At 43.8% G+C, this 19693-nt stretch overlaps 1 protein-coding gene and 1 long non-coding RNA gene across 2 annotated transcripts; both read left to right on the top strand.

Annotated features, from left to right (window-relative positions):
- The first annotated feature begins 1491 nt into the window (after positions 1-1491).
- LOC140329669 (putative nuclease HARBI1) lies at positions 1492-4401 on the top strand. The gene is made up of 2 exons (XM_072410061.1): positions 1492-1651; positions 3326-4401. The coding sequence occupies exon 2, from the start codon at positions 3532-3534 to the stop codon at positions 4399-4401; it is 870 nt and encodes a 289-aa protein (XP_072266162.1). The 5' UTR covers positions 1492-1651; positions 3326-3531.
- A 518-nt stretch (positions 4402-4919) lies between these two features.
- On the top strand, positions 4920-10395 carry LOC140328037 (uncharacterized). Its single transcript, XR_011920216.1, has 3 exons — positions 4920-4997; positions 6687-6781; positions 9324-10395. It is a non-coding gene; the product is annotated as an uncharacterized lncRNA (long non-coding RNA).
- The last annotated feature ends 9298 nt before the right edge of the window (positions 10396-19693 follow it).

Raw genomic sequence — 19693 nt, 5'->3', positions numbered from 1 at the left:
GTATTGGAGTGTGCATAATCTGAGCACAGGTTCACTTTACAAACTGATTACAGCCACATAAAGTTCTGGAGAAACTCTCAAAGTTCAGTGCATTAGGTTTGATAGCAAATGGGCCTCTGGATAAATGTGAAGTGGGGGTCCCTAAAAGCTCAACATTGAATCTCCTTGCACCCATGTCATTCTGTCATTTGGGGGCATGGAGAAGGTGTGTGTCCTGGGCAATCGCCCACTTTGCCCCATACCCGGCCCTGTGTGTAGCCTACTGCTGCCCACACACTGCACTGAGGATTTAGGACACTGGATAGGCAGATATAGACTTGTATTGTGGCCCTTAGCTGACTGAGAACAGCTCTGTGGCCCTTGAATTACAGAGAGCAAGAGCTAATGATAGATAGGCAAGGAGCAAATTGGTTCTGTATGTGGGGATTTTACAAGAACTGTCTGCCCAATAAGTGGCATTAGACCCGGGCATCATCAGTGCCAACCTCAGACTGAACGGGGATCATAATATTCAATGGGTGACTACTTCCATGCTATTGCCTGGATGCCCACATAAGCCCAGAATAGAAGATGAGTCGTCGCCATTGGAAACGATCATTGGTGCTCATGGGGCCGTGTGATATAGCAAGGGCCACCAATCATAGGACCAATGAAGTTCTCAGAAAGATTTAGAATCTCCACCCACCTGGAGCCCAGCCAATCACAGACTCCTATTCCCTAGTTGCTATGGACACGTTTCAGGGATCATTGACCTTCCTAAGCCAGTGTTATCATTATTATTATTATTATTACTAGATTGTAAGCTCTTCGGGGCAGGGTCCTCTCCTCCTGTATCACTGTCTGTATTAGTCTGTCATTTGCAATCCCTATTTAATGTACAACGCTGCGTAATATGTTGGCGCTATATAAATCCTGTTTATTAATAATAATAATAATAATAATAAACAGGATTTAGCTCCAGAAGCGCCAATGTCTGCAATGCCAATGTAATAGAACGGGCTGGCCGCCATGGACTGCGTTGCGCTCTTTCGGGTTCTGTGTGAGGTTAGGTGGCTGTCAGGTTGCCATGGGAACGCTGGCGGCTGCATAAAGCTGTCCTTCATGGCGATTTTAGGTCGTGCACAATGTACACACACACAATGGGATATTTTCATGACTGAACACTTCTACAGTGTATAGACCTACAAATCCCAGCATGCAGAACTCTGACTAGACAAAGTTGGCTCATGGGGACTAGATGAGCGAATTCAGTCCTTACATACTGGCTGAACCAAAGTGACATTACAAGCCATCCTGTCCTCTGACTAGATATCCAACCTGCTGCCCTACAGCAGGACTACAAATCCCAGCATGCCCCACTAAGCCACAGCTGCAGAAGAACAAGTCTCCTAGATCACGTGACGCGATCTCGGCTATAGGCAGTGCGCAGGCGCGGGAACCCGGCTGCTGTTCGGCGCGTGCGCGATGAAAGGCACACGGCTTAGGAAGCATGCGCAGTGCGAGCGCAGAGAATCTTTTGTTACCTGGATGAATCCGGCGGGTGAATGTCAGGAGCTGTGAGGGATCCCTGCGGCCGTCTTCCAGGGGGAGAATAAAGGGTGAGAGATGGCGGTGGGTGGTTTCTGTCACAAGACGATGTACTGGGAGCCTGGTGAGAACCTCCATTGTAGCTGTGTGTGAGCTCCAGGATGGGGAAGGGAAGCCGGGATGATGGGCTGGTGACACCGCTAGTTTAGAGGGGGGTGTGGCAGCGCGGGGCCGGACTGCTCCGCAGGGGAGGGACTATTCCAGGAGTGGGGGTGAGATAACAGAGTCCAGGGGGAATTCTGGGCCCTCTTTGTTCACAAATGTTTGGGTTCCCCAGTCCTGATCAACAAAGGGGTGTAAGGGGCCCAAGCCTTGCTCTGCAGAGAGGTGATGGGGCCCTCAGTTTCTGGCAAGTATAGAGGTGTCCGGGGTCCCCCCCCCATGTCCCGCTCTGCTAAGAAGTGTCGGGGGTCCCCCCAGGTCCCATTGTGCTGAGAGGTGTCTGGGGGTCCCCCCCCATGACCTGCTCTGCTGAGAGGAGTCCGGGGTCCCTCCTCCCCCAGGTCCTGCTTTGCTGAGGGGTGTCCGGGGTCCCGCCCCCATGTCCTGCTCTGCTAAGAAGTGTCCGGGGTTCCCCCAAGTCCTGTTGTGCTGAGAGGTGTCCAGGGTCCCCCCCCCCATGCCCTGCTCTGCTGAGGAGTCTGGGGTCCCCCCTCCCCCAGTTCCTGCTTTGCTGAGAAGTGTCTGGGGTCCCCCCCATGTCCTGCCCTGCTGAGAGGAGTCCGGGGTCCCCCCCAATGTCCCACTCTGCTAAGAAGTGTCCGGGGTCCCCCCCAGGTCCCGCTGTGCCAAAAGGTGTCCATGGTCTTCCTCCCCTCCCCCAGGTCCTGTTCTGTGGAGTGGTGTCCGGGGTCCCCCCCAGGTCCCTCTGTGCTGAGAGAAGTCCTCAGGCTCTTTTCTTGTGTCAGGGTACCACCTATACCCTGCCCCATAATTACATGCCCCCAGGCTCTCCTATCCAGCAGGGCGTTGGGTCCTTGGACCTGTGTCTGCATTTTATATTGACTGAACCAGCAGAAAACAGATTTACCTTGATGTACACTGAGCCCTAAAGCTAACGCACACTCCTGTAACCTCCATCCATACCATGCCCTCCCTCCCCAGCCCTCTGCTCCTCTTCAGGTGATTGACCCATCATGATTCCCCTCCACTCCCTATAGATTCTAAGGAGATCAGCTTGGCATCTTCCTATACTTCACCTACATGGACAAAATCTTCTGAGCACATGGCCATCCCCTTTATGGGATTCCCATTTCATAACCAAGGACAATAATATAGAATTGGGCCCCTGTGCAGCCATAACAATCTCCACTCTTCTGGGAAGTCTTTCTACAAAAGCTTGGAGCCCATTCAGCCATTAGAATGTGTGTGAGGTCAGGGGCAGGATAAGACGTCCTAACTTCTATCAGCATTACTGTTCATCCTAAATGTATTTAGTAGCGTTACATTCAGGGTTGTGTAGACCGTCCCAAGTTCCTCCACAACCAAATGGTCAAACTGTGTCTGTACGGAGCTGGCTTTGTACACGAGGAACAGCAGCCATGCTGGAACAGAACAAAGCTCCTTCACCAAACTAGTACCACGGGGCACAATTGTCCACAATTGTCTGGAAGTTCTCTCATACTGTTGCCAGTTTTGTGTATTTTATAATAAGATGGAATATTCAGATTACAATTTGCATTGACATGAATTCCAGGAACCGGGCGGATCCATTCCTAACTCTTTCATTTGTTTGCAGGGCTGCCATTGGACATTTAGAAGTCGTGACAACAGCAGGGACTGCTGCCGGGATCAGTGTAGGAGTACATTGGCAAGGATTTCTGGGATGGTATGCAATCCTAAGGAGTTGTGGGATCTTCGTCATCCATTAATCATGTTTATTTCTTCATTTATGGAGTGGAGATAGTGAGGTGACATTTGGCGTTTCGCTCACTAACAGAAACCATGGAGGCCTTTGGGCCAGTCATGCTGTACTTACTCCAAGTCCAGGAGAACGAAAAGAATGAAAAACCTCAGCCGAAACCGAAGAAGAACCTTAGGCCTCCGCCTGTAGAAAAACCTCGGCCTAAGCCAAAGCGCCCCCCAGCACCAAAGCCGCAGGTGCTGGGTATCAGACGGCCTCGGATATTCAGAGAGCGCACAGGGATGGAAGGACTGACCGACGAGGAAGTCTTGGAAAGGTTCCGACTCACCAAAAGCACCATTATAGACTTGTATGAGTTAATAAGATCTGACATTGACCCGCTGACTCAGAGAAGTCATGCCATCCCCGGCATCGTGAAACTGTTAAACTGTCTGCACTTCTTCTCTTCCGGATCGTTTCAAACCAAAGCATCGGCCATTGGCGGCGTCTCACAATCCACATTCTCTCGGTTCCTGGTGCCGGTTATTCAGGCCTTGAAGAAACACGTTCACACCTTTATCAGCTTTCCCAAAGACAAGGCTGGCTGGCAGAAACTGAAAAGTGACTTCTATGAAGTGGCCGGGGTCCCACACGTTATGGGGGCTCTGGATTGTATGCACATTGCTGTGTCGGCTCCTCACGAGAGAGAGGAAATCTACAGGAATAAGGAGGGTTACCATTCGGTCAACGTGCAGATGATTGTGGACAGCAACTGCAAAATTCTCAGCCTCTTCTCTGCCTTTCCTGGGAGTTCCCAGAATTCCTCCATCCTGAGACAGTCCTCGGTGTACGAGGGGTTTGAGAATGGCAGGCTTAGTGGTGGCTGGCTATTGGGTAAGTCTGTGGTGCAAATGAAACCTCTGTTTTCCCTACAATCACCCCATAGTGTGAGGGGCAGAGGCACAAATTAATTGGGGGGGGATGTCTTTATCCCCTTTGTTAGACAGACACCATTGTCAGAAGGGAGGAAATGCAAGCTGGGGAAACCTCACCATTGTAGGAGGGGAGGGGACGCCGATCAAAGGGGACGAGAAGACGCGGTATGGGGAAATCTTCCAATTGTAGGAGAGGAGGAGATGCAGACCACTGTTAAGTAATCTACTCATCGTAGGAAGGGAGGAGACGCGGCAGACTGCTATGGATAATCTACCCATCGTTGGAGGGTAAGGGAGGGGGACCACTGTAGGGAATTGTAGGAGGGGGTGAGACGCAGACCACTGTGGGGTAATGTACCCATTGTAAAAGAGGACGTGACGTGGGCTGGGGAAATCTCCCAATTGCAGGAGGGGAGGAGATGCAGGCTGGGGAAATCTCCCAATTGCAGGAGGGGAGGGGATGCAGGCTGGGGAAATCTCCCCATTGCAGGAGAGGAGGAGATGCAGGCTGGGGAAATCTCCCCATTGCAGGAGAGGAGGAGATGCAGGCTGGGCATTGCCAGAGCTTCAGCCACCCCCAAAGGGAAACGCTCAGGATGTCCGCGCCAGGGTGATCGAACACTACTTCTCTTGTAAGTGGTATTCTAGTCCTTGTACAGTGTGATCAAGACACAAATTAATGTTTTTGTAATGTCATCTTTCAGTCTGCCATTGAATGAGTAGGCAGGATTCCTTATCAGTTACGGGTGACAAACTGGATATACATGTCTGGAAATTATAAACTTTTTTCATTCTTTAATGACTTTAAACACCAAAAAGTCTCCTAATAGACTGCATGCAGGTGATCTTGGGTCATATGAGGGGTCAGACTTCCCTACTCCCAGACATTCAGTGGGCTTGCCTTATCTAAGTGGGTCAACTTGTTGAATCCTGGAAATGTGGAGAATCCTAAATCCTTTGTGAACACCATCCTGTACAGTATGTTATCGAATTTGGACCCTGGGATTCTCCAAGATCCCTCTATGAAGCCCAGGGATGCCAGAAGCAGGGAGCTCCTGGAATCCAAAAGACATTTAATAGGGGCAGTCACAAAGACAAACCTGCCAAGAGAGGGATACGAAGGCTACCAGGTTGACCACCCTCATGCTAGTTTTATCGCTGACCAACCATCATGCTTTTTAACAATCACCTGGAATATGCAGAATTAGAAAAACGAATTGGTTAAGGAAAATCTCTTAAAGCAGAACTAAACATAAAAAAAAACACTTTAATCTTGCAGATTCCTCGATGGCGCTGGTCCTTCCCGCCATCCGGTGCGGCGTCATCCTGGAATTCCTCTTCGTCCCAGCGCTGAGAAAGCGCCAAGCGCTGCCATCTTTAGTCCTCCCTTCTGTCTTCTTCTTGTCTTCTTGGCACGTCACTCGATCTCGCAATGTGCAGGTGCAAGATCCGGTAATGTAGCCCGCTGTAAAGGGGGGAAAAAAAAGGAAGCCGATCTCATTGCTCTTGCATGAGATCGGCAGCTCTTTCCCTTATTAGAAAAAATGACCCTTCTGCGCATGTCCAATATTAGGGCATGCGCAGAAGGAGCTCCCAGAGCCTCTGTGCTCCCATTCAGTCTTGATTGCCGAGGCTTAGTCTGGGTACACACGTTAGGCTTTTGTCGTTGGAAAGGATCTTTCCAACAACCAAATGACTGAAAGATGCATGAACAAGCATTGTACATACAGCACCGTTCTGTTCTACAGAGAAGGGAGAACAAACAATCAGCACCCCGCTGTGCTCTCTCCCCTTCACTGCGGTTGTTTGCCTTTCCTTGTTCTGCCAGAATAGATCCATGAAGGATGTCGGATGAACCCTGTACACATGTCAGATATCGGCCCTGAAGCGATTATCAGATGAAAATTAAGACGTGTGTAAGTAGACCACATTGTCTTCATTAAGAGGACCTGTCGCAATACATTTACTATTATATAAAGGGCTTGTCAGCACCGTTGTAATACCAATAAAATGGGGAAAACGGTGATAAAGATTTCCTTATTACAATTTATAATTATACTCATGTTTACACTGGCAGTGAGTTTGAGGTGCGGCGTCCCCACGCCATTGCACTGCTTTCTACACTACATATAGCCCATAGAGAATGAATGGGGGCGGCCGAGATTGATTCAATACCTCCAGCTATCACCCTCAAACAATGGTTCTTCATGAGCTGGATTAGTGATGTCTGTTGCTGGCAAGGTGCAAACTGTCAGAAGCCGCACTGGAATATCTGTTCTGCCACCAGTGATTATTTCTAACAATTTATTTTTCTTCCCCAGAAACTCTTTAATGTGAAGACGGTCTGCCTGAAATTTATTTTGAAGATTTTCTATGGATAATATTTCAGTTTATGCGAGACTAAGAGACACAAGAGGTATGTTATTCTTTGTTCTGAGATGACTAGCATGGCACCCAGGTCCTGTATCGCATGTTAATACCACATTAGGCTGTAGAGGTGAGAGGTAAATGTTTGTTGTTAAATAAGAAAAAACCTCACATCAGTCAACCATTTTCCCCAAAGCTTGTCTTCCTTAGGCCCAAGTCGATCCATTTTTTTGTGCTCTTTTTGGGACTGGTTGGGGTGCATTAAGGTTCGGTCCAAGCATTAGGGCAGAATGTTTTAGACAATATTAAAAGTTTCTGCTGGAGTTTTTTTTTTTTTTGTATACTTGGACTCCGTATAGGTAGGGAACAGTAAGATCTATCCAGTGCAATCAGACTGCCATAAAAAGACCTTCTAACCCAAACCTAACATGCTCCCCTCCCGAATTTACTTTAGCTTTAAAGTTGGCTTTTATAGTTTAATCCCCATAGTTCCTTTATATTTCTGTACCCATCCCTGAGCTCATCTACCTTCTCACCATCCACAGCTCTTACGTCTACACCAGTGGTGCCTAACCTTTTTTCATCTGGGGGCCGCTGTTGACACTGAGATAAAACCTGCGGGCCACAATGCAAACAAACTTTAAAGTTGTATATTTAAAACTAGAATGATTTTAATTGAAAATTAAATTAAATTTAAATGTTTTTAGTTATGTATTATGTACATGCACCAAATAAAAGACATAGGACAAATCAAGAATCTCTGCTCTCACCATTTAATGCTCATTTTATTATTGAAAGATACAAAACTAAAGCTATCATACAATGCTGCCGGTCATATATTGCTCCCCGCTCACCATTCCTGTACCACAGAGCAGCAACTACACCATACAATGGTCCTGCCAGTTATGGGGGCTGCTAAATTTGTACCCCGTGCAATAGATACTCCCAGGGAAATGCAATTCATGTGGCACATAGCCAAGGGGACATGTTCTTACTGCTACATCATCAGGTCCCGACATCTCCCCTTTCCTGTTAGATATATTAGGGTTCACAGAAGGTAAGTGGCCAGATATGTGTGACAGGATGGCCCCGAATGACAGGTTTAGTCTGGGTTAGCCACTTATCCTACATTTTAATATACCTACAGCTCCCCTTTCAGGAGAAATTGGGATTTGGAGAACAAAAGCAGACATTTTTTTGTGACAGAGTACCATGGTAGGGTATGAGTGATAAAATTTTAGTGGGGAGGGGGGTAGCCACAGGAGTCCTCCATTTATCCTTCATTTCCCTTCCTCTAGAGTTCACAAAAGGTAAGTGGCCAGCTATGTGTGACAGGGTAGCATGGTACGACAGCTATAGTTTTTTGTATCTTGTGATGGTGCCGGAGTGATGAAATTTTAGGGGGAGTTACCCACTTGCAGTCACATTTCCCTTTACTTACAGAGAAATTGGGGTTCATAGTGAGTAGGGGTATAGCTATGTGTAACTGGGTAGGCATGATATGATGGGTATAACATTTAATAGGGAAGGGGAGTTTCCTACGGGCTCCCCCATTTCCAGTTGCCAACATCCCCCCCGTTCCAGAGAAAGTGGGGTTCAGAGAAGGTAAATGGGCAGCTAAGTGTAACAGGCAACTCGCCACCTTCTCAGTTCCTCGCACCACAGCGTCTGCAGATTTAACTCCAGGCGGCAGTGAGTGGAACGGAGTGTCTCCCCCCTAGGCAGGGTTCCATGGCATGAGGAAGGGGTAAAAAAGCACTGCAACCTGAACACAGTCTTGACAGACAATTACCAAGTACCCACATTTTCTTTGCCATGAGAATGACTTCCAGGGGGTCCCAAACATGCAAACTCAATTTGTGGACCCTGGTCTTGAAATAGCCCCCCTTAATGTGAAAAAATCCCTGATTGTTATTAGAATTTTATGCTTGTGACCCAGTATCTGGCAACTTGTTATGCTTAGGGGCCTGAAAATAATTTTAGTTAACCATCTCTTGGGGAGCTCACACTGAGCATGCTCACGAAGCTCCCTCTCAGCATGATCTCGATAGAGAAACATAGATGTGCATGCCCCATCCACAGCGAGACGAGGAGAGGACCAGATCCGGCAGCTCTGTGGGCCGTAGTTTGGGCACCCCTGGTCTACACCTTTGTTCTCTCCATCCCAAGCTTTTACCTCTGAATCCCTCATATTGCCATCCATAGCTCTTACCTCTACACCTTCTCTTTGTGCACAGTTCGGAACCCTCCTTTCTATCCATCCGCAGCTCTCGCCTCTACACCCCCTTCATTCCATCTACAGCTGACCCCTCTCCATCCAGAGTTCCTAACTCTGAACAACGCTTCTCACCTCTGCATCCTTTCTTTCCAACTACAGCTTCCACCACTGCACCCTCCTTCAAGCTCACACCTTCTTTCTCTCTATCTTTGCACCCTTCTTCTCTCCAGCCACAGCTCTCACCTCTACACCTTTTGTTCTTTCCATCTGCAGCTCTCACCTCTGCACCCCATTCTGTCTCCGTCCAGAGCTCTCACCCCCCCATCTTCTCCCTCTGTCCACATCTCTCACCATTCGTATTGTTTTTTTCCAGGTGTCAGTTCCTGGATGGATTGCACTACCTTGTTGCCTTGTTATTTTTGTGGACCGTCTATCCTGAAATGTTTGAAAAAGGACTGAAACGGGCACAACCTCTTTACTGCTGAATATTGACCAGTATAGGTACATCACTACGGTATTAGATGATCCCATGACCACCCTATTGTCTAATAAATAGACTGATCCCGTGACAACACTACATTGTTATCCATGAACTGATTCAAGGACACTTCTGTGGTGGGGATGATGGACTTATTTAGGAGAATCGTTGCAGTGTTCATGAAACTGATGATCCTAATGAGCTAATTCATTGAAGCTCCTGCGAACCATATAATGGACCAGTCTTTAGGTTGTCCTCTAGTGTTATATATGGATTATTTTTACAATCCTAAAATATCCTTACAGTGTAATAACACAGAATCATTGCTCTCGGCTAGACCAGGAGCACCCCTGCGGTTCTGGAAACTCTTGGAATGGACAGTCTTGTGATGTATATGCACAGTCCTGTAATCATGATGATCTATAAGCGGACAGGAAATGGTGCAGATCTGCAGTTCCAGTCATGAGATTGGTGATCATCGCTTCTATATTTCCTGTACAAGGACTAAACCTATAGCAGCCTCTTCACCGGTCCTGGACCAGGCTGTACCAAGGCTGAGGCTGCTGGAGTGGCTCTGACATGAACTCTGTAAAACTTTAGCACTTATTTTGAAATTTGCCTTTATGTAGAGATGAGCTGACTAGTTGTGAGTAGACACTGCTGTATGAGTGTCCGACTATAGGACACAGGGCTGGCTGAATCTCAGAAGACAGGTCCTCCAAACAGCCTTCGGGGCTGTGCATACAGGCATTGTTGTCCTATGTTGAAATTTGGGTCAGCAGAATCCTGTTTTAAGCCCATATCTGGGTAAAGATTCTCTGGACACCTCCCACCTCATTTATTAAAGATCCCCAAGACTGGGATAGATACTATTATGGGAGAACCTGGGTCATCCAGCAAACCTGGAATGGATTCCCTAAAAAACATTTGCTATGTATTGGCAATTGTTTTTCCATCTTGGACCAGATCCATTTAAAGTGAACATTTGACACTTCTGATTTCAGATTTTACCACCAGGATGAATTGTTCAATGTGGTTCAAACATCAATGTGATCATTTGACTCAATTGATTTCTGAATGGAACGCTTTAGTAAGATAATAATAGTATTGAGGTGCATAGATCCACCTGGATGTGGTACTTCTTGGTAGATGCTGGGGCTCCAAGTGAATCTGTAATTCATTTTCAACTTCCTCTGTAGCTTTGCTCTTCCTGGGGCCAGACTTCATACCGTATAATTTTTCAGTGTTCTCCCCGGCCTCTTTTAGCAGGGCTCACCACCTGGAACTTTTTAGTTACCACCTGGCTGTTCTTGGATGGTTACTGATGGGTCACGATACAGAGGATGCCACCTCTTTTGTAGGGAGAACACCGATATCTGCTGCTGGACAGTGGGTACCGCCTTTGGTGGAGCTTTATTATAAAAGCCGGGCCCTAGTAATTCGGAGAGGGATACAGAGGGTGCATGCACCCAAATGCATAATGGAAATGATGGGGGGAACCTTTAATAATGGCTACTGCTGCTGAGCACACAGGAACTCTGATCACTGGAATCCAAGGAGACTGAAGCACGATCCAGCATTTGCCAAATACTAGATCCAGTGTTCTCTTTAGCCCCTTTTAGCTGGGCACACCATCCGACACTTTTCAGTAACCACCTGGCTGCTTTTGGGTGATTACTGAATGGGTGGGTTACACTACAGGGGCTGCCACCCACCTACAATTTCTTCCCACCCGGCATGAAAAAAATTCTGGGTTGAACACTGGCTAGACGCAAAGACAAGGCACGCTGGTGAATTGGGAGACGCATCCCGGTCACCATTGTGTGGGAGCCATAGTTGGCCAGTTCCTCTGCATAGGCGTAGCAGACGGCCACAGATATCTAGAAGGAGAATTTTCTTTTGGGGAAGTTTCTTTTCTTTTCTGTTAATTGAAGCAAACTGTTCAGAACGGTCCCCATGTGTTTGTGTGCTGCGGGAACATTAGACAAGAATGGTTTATGTTCTGTGTAAAACGACTGCAGATTATTCCATATTATATAAATAAAACTGGAAACCTGTATGCAATAACATTTTTTAGTTGTGTCATTTCATTAAATAGACTCTATATTTTACACGTGTGCTCTTTCCAATTATTGTAGCGTTGACTTATGTTTTGTATTTGAGTGAATAGAAATATGAATATTGTGCAGTTATTTATCCAGCCACAAGGTGGCGCTCTCAAGCGCCTTTATTCATGCTTGTCAGTTTGTACTAACCACAATATTGGATCATTTCGCTAGCAGGAAGTGACAGTCTTATGGATGCGTATAAACATTATTGCACTCAGTATAAAGATTTGAATTATGAAAGGGGCCCTGTACTATGAAATATGACAAAAAGATCCTGATATTTCTCATGGTTTCTGTGCAGTTAATCTCTTCCTTTGTTAATTCACCATGTTCTGTGGCCATCTAGGTGGAGGAGTGCCTTTCCTTCCTCATATCAGACTGATTACTGATGCAAGAAGCAGCAGGAGTGGTGATGGAAGCGTAGATCCACAGAATGCATGAAGCAGGGAGATCCTTGCATTGCAGGTCCTCAGGTACATGTTTGTCTCAAGTAACTAGCACATTAGTGAGCTCCCCAAATCTCATCCCAGATCCGGAGGCAGCGGTGCCTTACATCTTACACTACACCTACACAGGAGTGTCCAAGCACAGGAAGTGACTGATAATTCTTAGGAGGAAGACAAAGGGTTCATCTTACAGAGTACTGCACAGGTAAAACTTTTACCTTGCAACTTTCAGGGAGTAAAATCAATCCCAATGTATCTCTAAGGTTAGGTTCAGACGTGCCTGGCGATAAAACAATCCCACACGTGGAAGATAGATAATCGTCATTAAAGATGAATGGGTCATGCTCCTTTCTATAGTCAGGATTTTATTGCAGATTTTCTTTCCCTTCTGACCAGGACCCCTGCCTGTATCCAAAAACAGACAGAATTTTTACTCTACATAAAAGGGTTGTCTACCTTTTATGTAAAGTGAAAATTCTGAGTTTAGGTACACTTTAACCATATAAGTCTGAAGGGACCAACAAGAGAAGTTAGAGAGGTAGAATCGGCGTAAAAAGAGGGGAAGACATGTTACCTCTGTTTCAGATAAAACGCATGGATGATGGCAATAGTTACATTGTTTACTTATTGCAGATAAACAAAAAATATCATTGTGTGTGAGAGCCATTTCTCAGTAATATTATGAAAGGTGATCATTTGTGTGTGTAACATAAAAGTGGTTTCCCTCCACATTGTGTTTTCAACCATGTGTCGCCCGGCCTATGTTCCTTTCAGTGAGAGTCAATTTGCTTTGTTATAGAGTTACATTCCCATATCAATAATCCCATAACAAGTAGCCTTAGCATTCTGGGGTGGTAAGGGAAGGCGGGGTATAAACAGATGTTTTGGGTTGGGGCTACAAATAGGAGCTATCGTGTTGTTGCAATAGGGGAGTAAATCCGCACCCCCAGCGCCCAGTAAAATAGATATATCGCTATAGCCATAACACCTGGCGTTGGGGTGATTTGTTAAACCAATCCCAAGCTGACCATGTCATTTTGTATTTTTCTATCAGGTCTTTGTCCTCTACGACAAGTTGTTCTATGTGCTGTATCTTTTCCAGCTCAATTAGCCAGTCTCTCATGGAAGGCGCTGCAGATTGTTTCCACATTCTAGGGATGATAGCCGCTGTGAGAAAGTGGCATAGAACATCTGGTTTGGTATCATTGACAACAGGGTCACTTTGGGTGAGCAGCAAAGCCTGTAACCCTAATATAGCGTTGTATTATCCCATCCCAAAAATGTATTTTTAATGGGCCAGATATTAAATCTTGAATTAAATGTGCAAAGCTGAACTCCCGTGTTACCTTATGACTTTTATAGGATATCATCTTCTTCTGGTGACACTGTTGCAGTGTGCTCCCAGGTCCCTTTTAACTGGGTGCACCACCCGGCATTTTTCAGTGACCACCCGGCTGTGTTCGGGTAGTTACTAAAGAGTTGGGTTATATTACAGGGGCTGCCACCCACCTACAATTTCTTCCCACTCTTAAAAAAATCTCTTGGTTGAACACTGCTTCACTGTTTCATTAGCAGACTAGGGCATTAGATACCCAAGGCTCTACAATGACCTTACCTCAGGCTGATGGACTACAGCATAATCGAACCCAGTCCTCCTAAAGCCATGTTTATCCCGCTATATCAGTGTTTCTCTGGAACTTCCTTCAGCCATGAGCAATCTGAATTTCTCAGTTCAGGTACCAATGATCTTTTTGGCTATCTGTAACGGTGACATTCTTCTCAATGGCCAGCAATGTAAGAAGCATTCTTCCCAGTGACTATCACATCTTATGAACTGTGAGCTGTGGATATAGTAATTATAACAGGGGGGCCTAAAGAGCTGAAAGTTTTTTTCAAGGTTAAGTAACACTGACTTAGCTGATTTCAGCATCCATTGGCATCTCTTAGTCCAATGTCTCCCAAACCTGTCTTCAAGTCCCACCAACATATTTTGCAGGTAACCTCATTGCCACATGTGTGGTACAACCTACCTGTTTGGGATTCTACAAGACATGGACTGTTGGTGGGACTTGGTAACGTTTGAAAACCCTACCATAACCCATTCCCATGGAATTATAGGAAAATGATTCCCTGTGCACATGAGATGCGGTGCCATGCCAGTAAATTTCTTCCCACAGGCTGCTGGGATTTAAAAGAAGATTTCTAAAAACATAAGTTAGAACATAAGAAGAAATGCAGCTGTTTTTAATACGAGGATCTATGGATGGCTTTCAAGCAGGCTACTAGAGATTGGCTTTAAAACCCAATCAGCTATTCAGCCATTTTTGTTGTTTTTTGAACCATGCAAGAACACAGATGACAAAACAAACACAACAAGCTTATATTTTTCCTTAATTTATCCAACATCAAACAAAAAAATGGCTGAATGGTCTTTAATTCCAGATGGGATGGGTTGATCTACTTTCATTTCCAGTAGATCAGGGCCAGGACAAGTCACCAGCAACAGTAAAACCGGACTGCATAAGTCCATTGCCCACCCTGTCCTCCTTTAAATGATTCTAACTTTAATTCACCCCCTCCTTTGCTGTTTTGTAACCTAACCCTGACATCCCAAATAAAGCCTCAAGATAATGGACATTCTTTCTGTCGAAGGGTCTCAAAGTGAAAGTTAAATCCTATGTAGTAGAAAGTGATGACTGGAGCACAAAAGCTGTAATTGTTCTTCTCCACCCATTGTTCTAAATGATGATTAAACCTCTTGGAAGAGAAAACTGAAATCCTGACGTTAAAGCATATTGCTCTGCAGTTTTTTCCCCAGTCCTTCCCAATTGTGTAACTCTAAAGTTTTATTGAAGAACATTACAGCAGGCTCATTGCCTGAAGATGCCAATAAGACCCATTGACCGACTGTCTTAGACACCCTGTGGTCTTCATCTCTGCAAACTAAGTCCTAGGACTCGGGAAATACAGCACAAGTCATTTGCAAGCAAGCAGATCTGCTGCCAATTTTGTGCTCAATCCACCAGTCCAATTGATGAACTCAAAACATATCACAATACATACAATATTATGCCATTCCAATGGCATTCCAATCTTTCACATGAGAAAAAGATCTGAATTCCCAAAGGATTAGATTGTCAGTTCATGCACATATCTCGATTTGTGTACATATTTATCAATATGTTAGATGGTTCCACATCGAGTCCATGATTGATTACTAAAAAAATAGTTTGGTTATGACAGGTTGGCTGCAGAATTGTCTTCATATCGAAGCATCTTCTTGGTCAAACGGTTTTGTGTAAGTTCTTGTGTCGCCCTTTGGTGAAGGCCATGTTGTTTTGGTGTAGAACTGACTTGCTGTGTTCCTTAATGCAGTCGGTGATGACTTTTGCTGTATTATCCTTTTGTGTTGAAGTAGAAAGGTGTATGGAAGAGGAGCTCAGACTATTAGACTAGTGTCTGTATGGCGTGACCTGGAGTACAAACACATGTAACGCACAGTATCTGACACCTTCCTTTCATAAGCAAGCATGATGAAAAGGCGAAGGATGGTCATGTTAAAGGCCCGATTCACAATTAGCAAGCACATCAGTGTAAATAATACGTGTTGGTGTGTGCAATGCCTTTTTGGACACCTTTCCAATAGACCTGCATTGAAAGAAAAAGGTATGGTACATAGACTATATTGAGGTGCTATAGTAAACCAAAGAAGCCCATGCATGATTTTTCATTGGCTGTTGTGCATTGCCTATTGATTTCACCTAGTTTAAGTTCATATATATTTAAATGTTGACACAGGTATATATTGTGCAGCCATGAAATACAATAGTAATACAGCCCATAAGGGTATACATATAATGATAGGCTCAGGTATATACATGCAAGCCACAGTACAAGTGACATCAAACAACACAGGTGACCAAACACGGTAAAAAATCTTACAAAAGTGACCTTAGTGATCACACACAGCAAGACACAATATCAAAACCATCTCTCACAGTTGAAACACTCTCACTATTTCCACCAAGGTCGCCCACTCCCACGGCACCTAACTTAGTCACTGAAACCGTATCTGCCAATAGCACCTTCACTACCCACAGTACCCCAGAATTTGACACTTTGATTGTCATCCAAGTAGTCAGTAATCTGTCCAGCCTCACTACCCCAGATCAAATACCCTCACTCTCAACTTCACCAGACTTTGTACCATTTACTCGAACCTCCCTACACCAGGCAACATTTACATTTGGAGCTATCCCAAAGACACACACCCAAGACACACACAAATACTATCCCCAAAGGGGTAAAAAGGGACAATCCAAAGTTTTTTTCTCGAAGATCCCAAACAAAAACCCAATTTAGAAATTATAAATTTATCTTCCTACCAACTAAGTCCGGAGGAAGAAGACGTCCTTAAAATGGGTCTGTCCTTCTGTCCCTCGGGGAGAGTAAAGAAATTTGAACTAATCAAATATTTAAACTTGTTTGCAGGAAACTTGACTCTAAAATTAATGTTTGAAAGTACCTCCAAACCCAATGTACCACAAGATCATAACGATCTTAAAAATCTCAAGATCCAGGACTTACTCAATGAAAACAACAGTAAGTCAGATATAATGGAGCCATCTCATGATAGAACCCACGTTGAGAATAATACAATTCTTCCTGTCAAATGACCCAAATCTACCTTATATCCACCTCTCTCATATGTTTCCTTTATTCAAACATTTGTCAACTTAGTAACTAAAGAGATTTTGGAATGTGACTTTAGAAAAATGCGCCCTCTTTCCAATTTTTCCAAAACACAAGAAAAGGCCCTAAAAAAACTCTAAAATACCCAATCATTATAAAACCAGCCGACAAAGGCAGTAACATAGTAATTATGTGCTACAAAATCGTAATAATTCAGACTGGTACCAGCCAATAGACCTAAAAACAATTAATACCTTTGATGATGAATATTACTGGATAATATAATCAGGATTCCCTACACGCACAATTGATATGAAAACCAAAGAATATCTTTGGAACCAACCCCAGGGACCCCTCCGGACCCCCGATAGTGTCTGAAATTGACTCCATTTCTTCAAATGCGAGCGATTTAGTAGACACATTCCTCGGACCCTATATATCTAATCTTTCATCATACCTTAGGGACACCATACAATTACTCCAATTACTGCAAGACCTAAAAATACTCCCCAACTCAAGGTTAGTAACCATTGATGTAGAGTCACTATATAATTGCATCCCCCATTCATTGAGACTAGAAACCATCAGGTCAGTAATTGAGACCAATAACCCTCTACATCGAAAATACAACAACTTCATATTAAGCCTATTTAAATACATCCTCACCAGGATTGTCTTCACATATAACACACAAACATTACCTACATATCCAGGGGGTGGCGATGGGGACAAAGTGTGCCCCATCGTACGCCAACCTATACCTGGGCGAGTGGGAAAAAGTATTATTCTCAGACCCCAATTTTGCAATATTTCGACCCCATATCTTTTTGTGGCGTCGCTATATCGATTATATTTTAATAATCTGGACAAACTCCACTGAAACTATTCAGGATTTGTTTAATTTATTTTCAATAATTTCAATTTAAAATTCACAATGTACTCACATGAAAATAAAGTGCCTTTCCTAGATGTATACATCATGATCACGGACGACCACAGAATTACCACCACCCTCTTTAGGAAGGAGATGGCGGGCAACACGATTTTACATGCCAGAGCTCTCATCTTAAACCTCTACTTAAAAGCATTCCGTTTAGCCAAAGCATTGACTTTCAGACTATTAAACAAAGGGTATAGCAAAAAACTTCTGAAAAAATCATACCACAAAGCAAACACACTGAAAAGAGACAATCTGATTCACCAAACAAAAAACCCAAAACAAATGGTAAGTCCATCTAATTGCACGTTACAACTAAAACCATACAAATGTAAAAACAATATTATCAAAACAATGGAATGTTCTCCTAGGAGACCCCAATATTACAACACATATACATGATAAACCACAGATTACATTTAGAAAGTCTGGATCACTAAAGGACTCTATGGTCCATAGTCACTATGACCCAATGGACACTGAATATCAAAAAAACTAGCAGGCCAAAAGGTACCTTTAAATGTTGACATTGTAAACAATGCAACTGGATATATGAGAACCAAGCATTGATATTACCCAATGGATCAACACACAAATCAAAAGGCATTATCTACCTCATTACTTGCAGATGTGGGAGATATTACGTAGGAATAACTAAAAAAAGTTTCCACACCTTATATATGAGCATATTTATACAAATAAAAATGGGAAAATATTAACACCTGTTTGTTTACATGTTGGTACAACACACCAATTTGACACTGACTATATACAATTTGTCACCCTTGAATACATTCCTCCCAAATCTAGAGGAGGAAATTTAGATAAAATCCTACTTTAATAAGAAACCAAGTGGATTTTATCACTAAAAGCCAAATATCCACCAGGATTAAACAAAGCATTTAGCTTCAAGCCCTTTTTGTAACCATATTAGGGTGGGAATATACCATATACTGCTAAGGATGCCTTATTGTTATTGCTATTGATTCCGTTGCATCGGAGCTTTTGTTCTGATGCAGCCAGAGCTGAACTGGAAATAATGAGTTCTCCCGCCTTCCCATAGGTGAGACATGTTTTTACATGCCCACCCACCTTGGATCAGCCACTCATATGTGTGTACTTCAAATCCTTTTATAGGCTCTTCCTCTTAATAAACAACATAATTTAACATATGCCACATTCCTAATAAATACATATAAAATATTTACTTTTCTTTGGGTGGGTCAATAACCTTGGGACTTTAAAGGGATTCTGTATACAAAGCTCAACATTAATAAAAGTTCAATAATTTATTCAACAAAAAATACAATTTAAAAAGGAGTTAAATTCTATAAAACCAAGTAGGTATTCAAACAAGTTGGTCTGTTATTTTCTAGATAGCCTTAAAGGTTCAACACGTTTCTCAGACCTGGGTCCGCTTCTTTAGGAACAAATCAAGCCTAAAATTACAAATATAGTTTATGTAATATTTTACATATATTTGTTTATGGTTTATATTTAATAACTTTTTACCTATTTGCAACACTTACTTCTATCTTCACATTTTTGGATGTGGATGTTCCTTTATATTTTGTCCACCCAGGTCTGCAGGTGTTATATTTGCTGGTCAGAGGAGCTGACGATTAGATCCAAAGACATCATGGCTAGAGCTTAGTTTCCCGTCCGGCTGGCCATCATCTTGTGCGCTGTGTGTACTGGGACAATCTTACCGTCATCAGGTCAGTGGCGGCAGCAGCCGTACAAAGTAACCAGGTTGCAGAGAGGTGCCACACTAGGAAATATTGGCAATTTTACTATCGGGGGGATTTATAGTTTGTCTTCAGTAAGCTTTACCCATAGCATAAACCTAAAAATAGTTTCACATTTTATTAATTTTCTGTTGCACATTTTAATTGCTCTTTTGCTGTCTCTCCATCTTGATTTTGGTATTTCTGGTTCTCTAGAGGTTGTTAAGGGTACATTCTTCAGTGACCTCCAATGTAAAGTGCTATTTTCCACTGGCCACCAATGTGAGAGGGGATTTTAACTATTGACCATAAAGTTAAGGTGTTTTTTTTTTTATTGACCCACAAATTATTGTGT

The sequence above is a fragment of the Pyxicephalus adspersus genome, chromosome 4, assembly GCF_032062135.1.
Source record: "Pyxicephalus adspersus chromosome 4, UCB_Pads_2.0, whole genome shotgun sequence".
Classification (NCBI taxonomy): Eukaryota; Metazoa; Chordata; class Amphibia; order Anura; family Pyxicephalidae; genus Pyxicephalus; species Pyxicephalus adspersus.
Note: the sequence above shows the minus strand (reverse complement) of the source record. Positions and strands in the feature narration are given on the sequence as shown.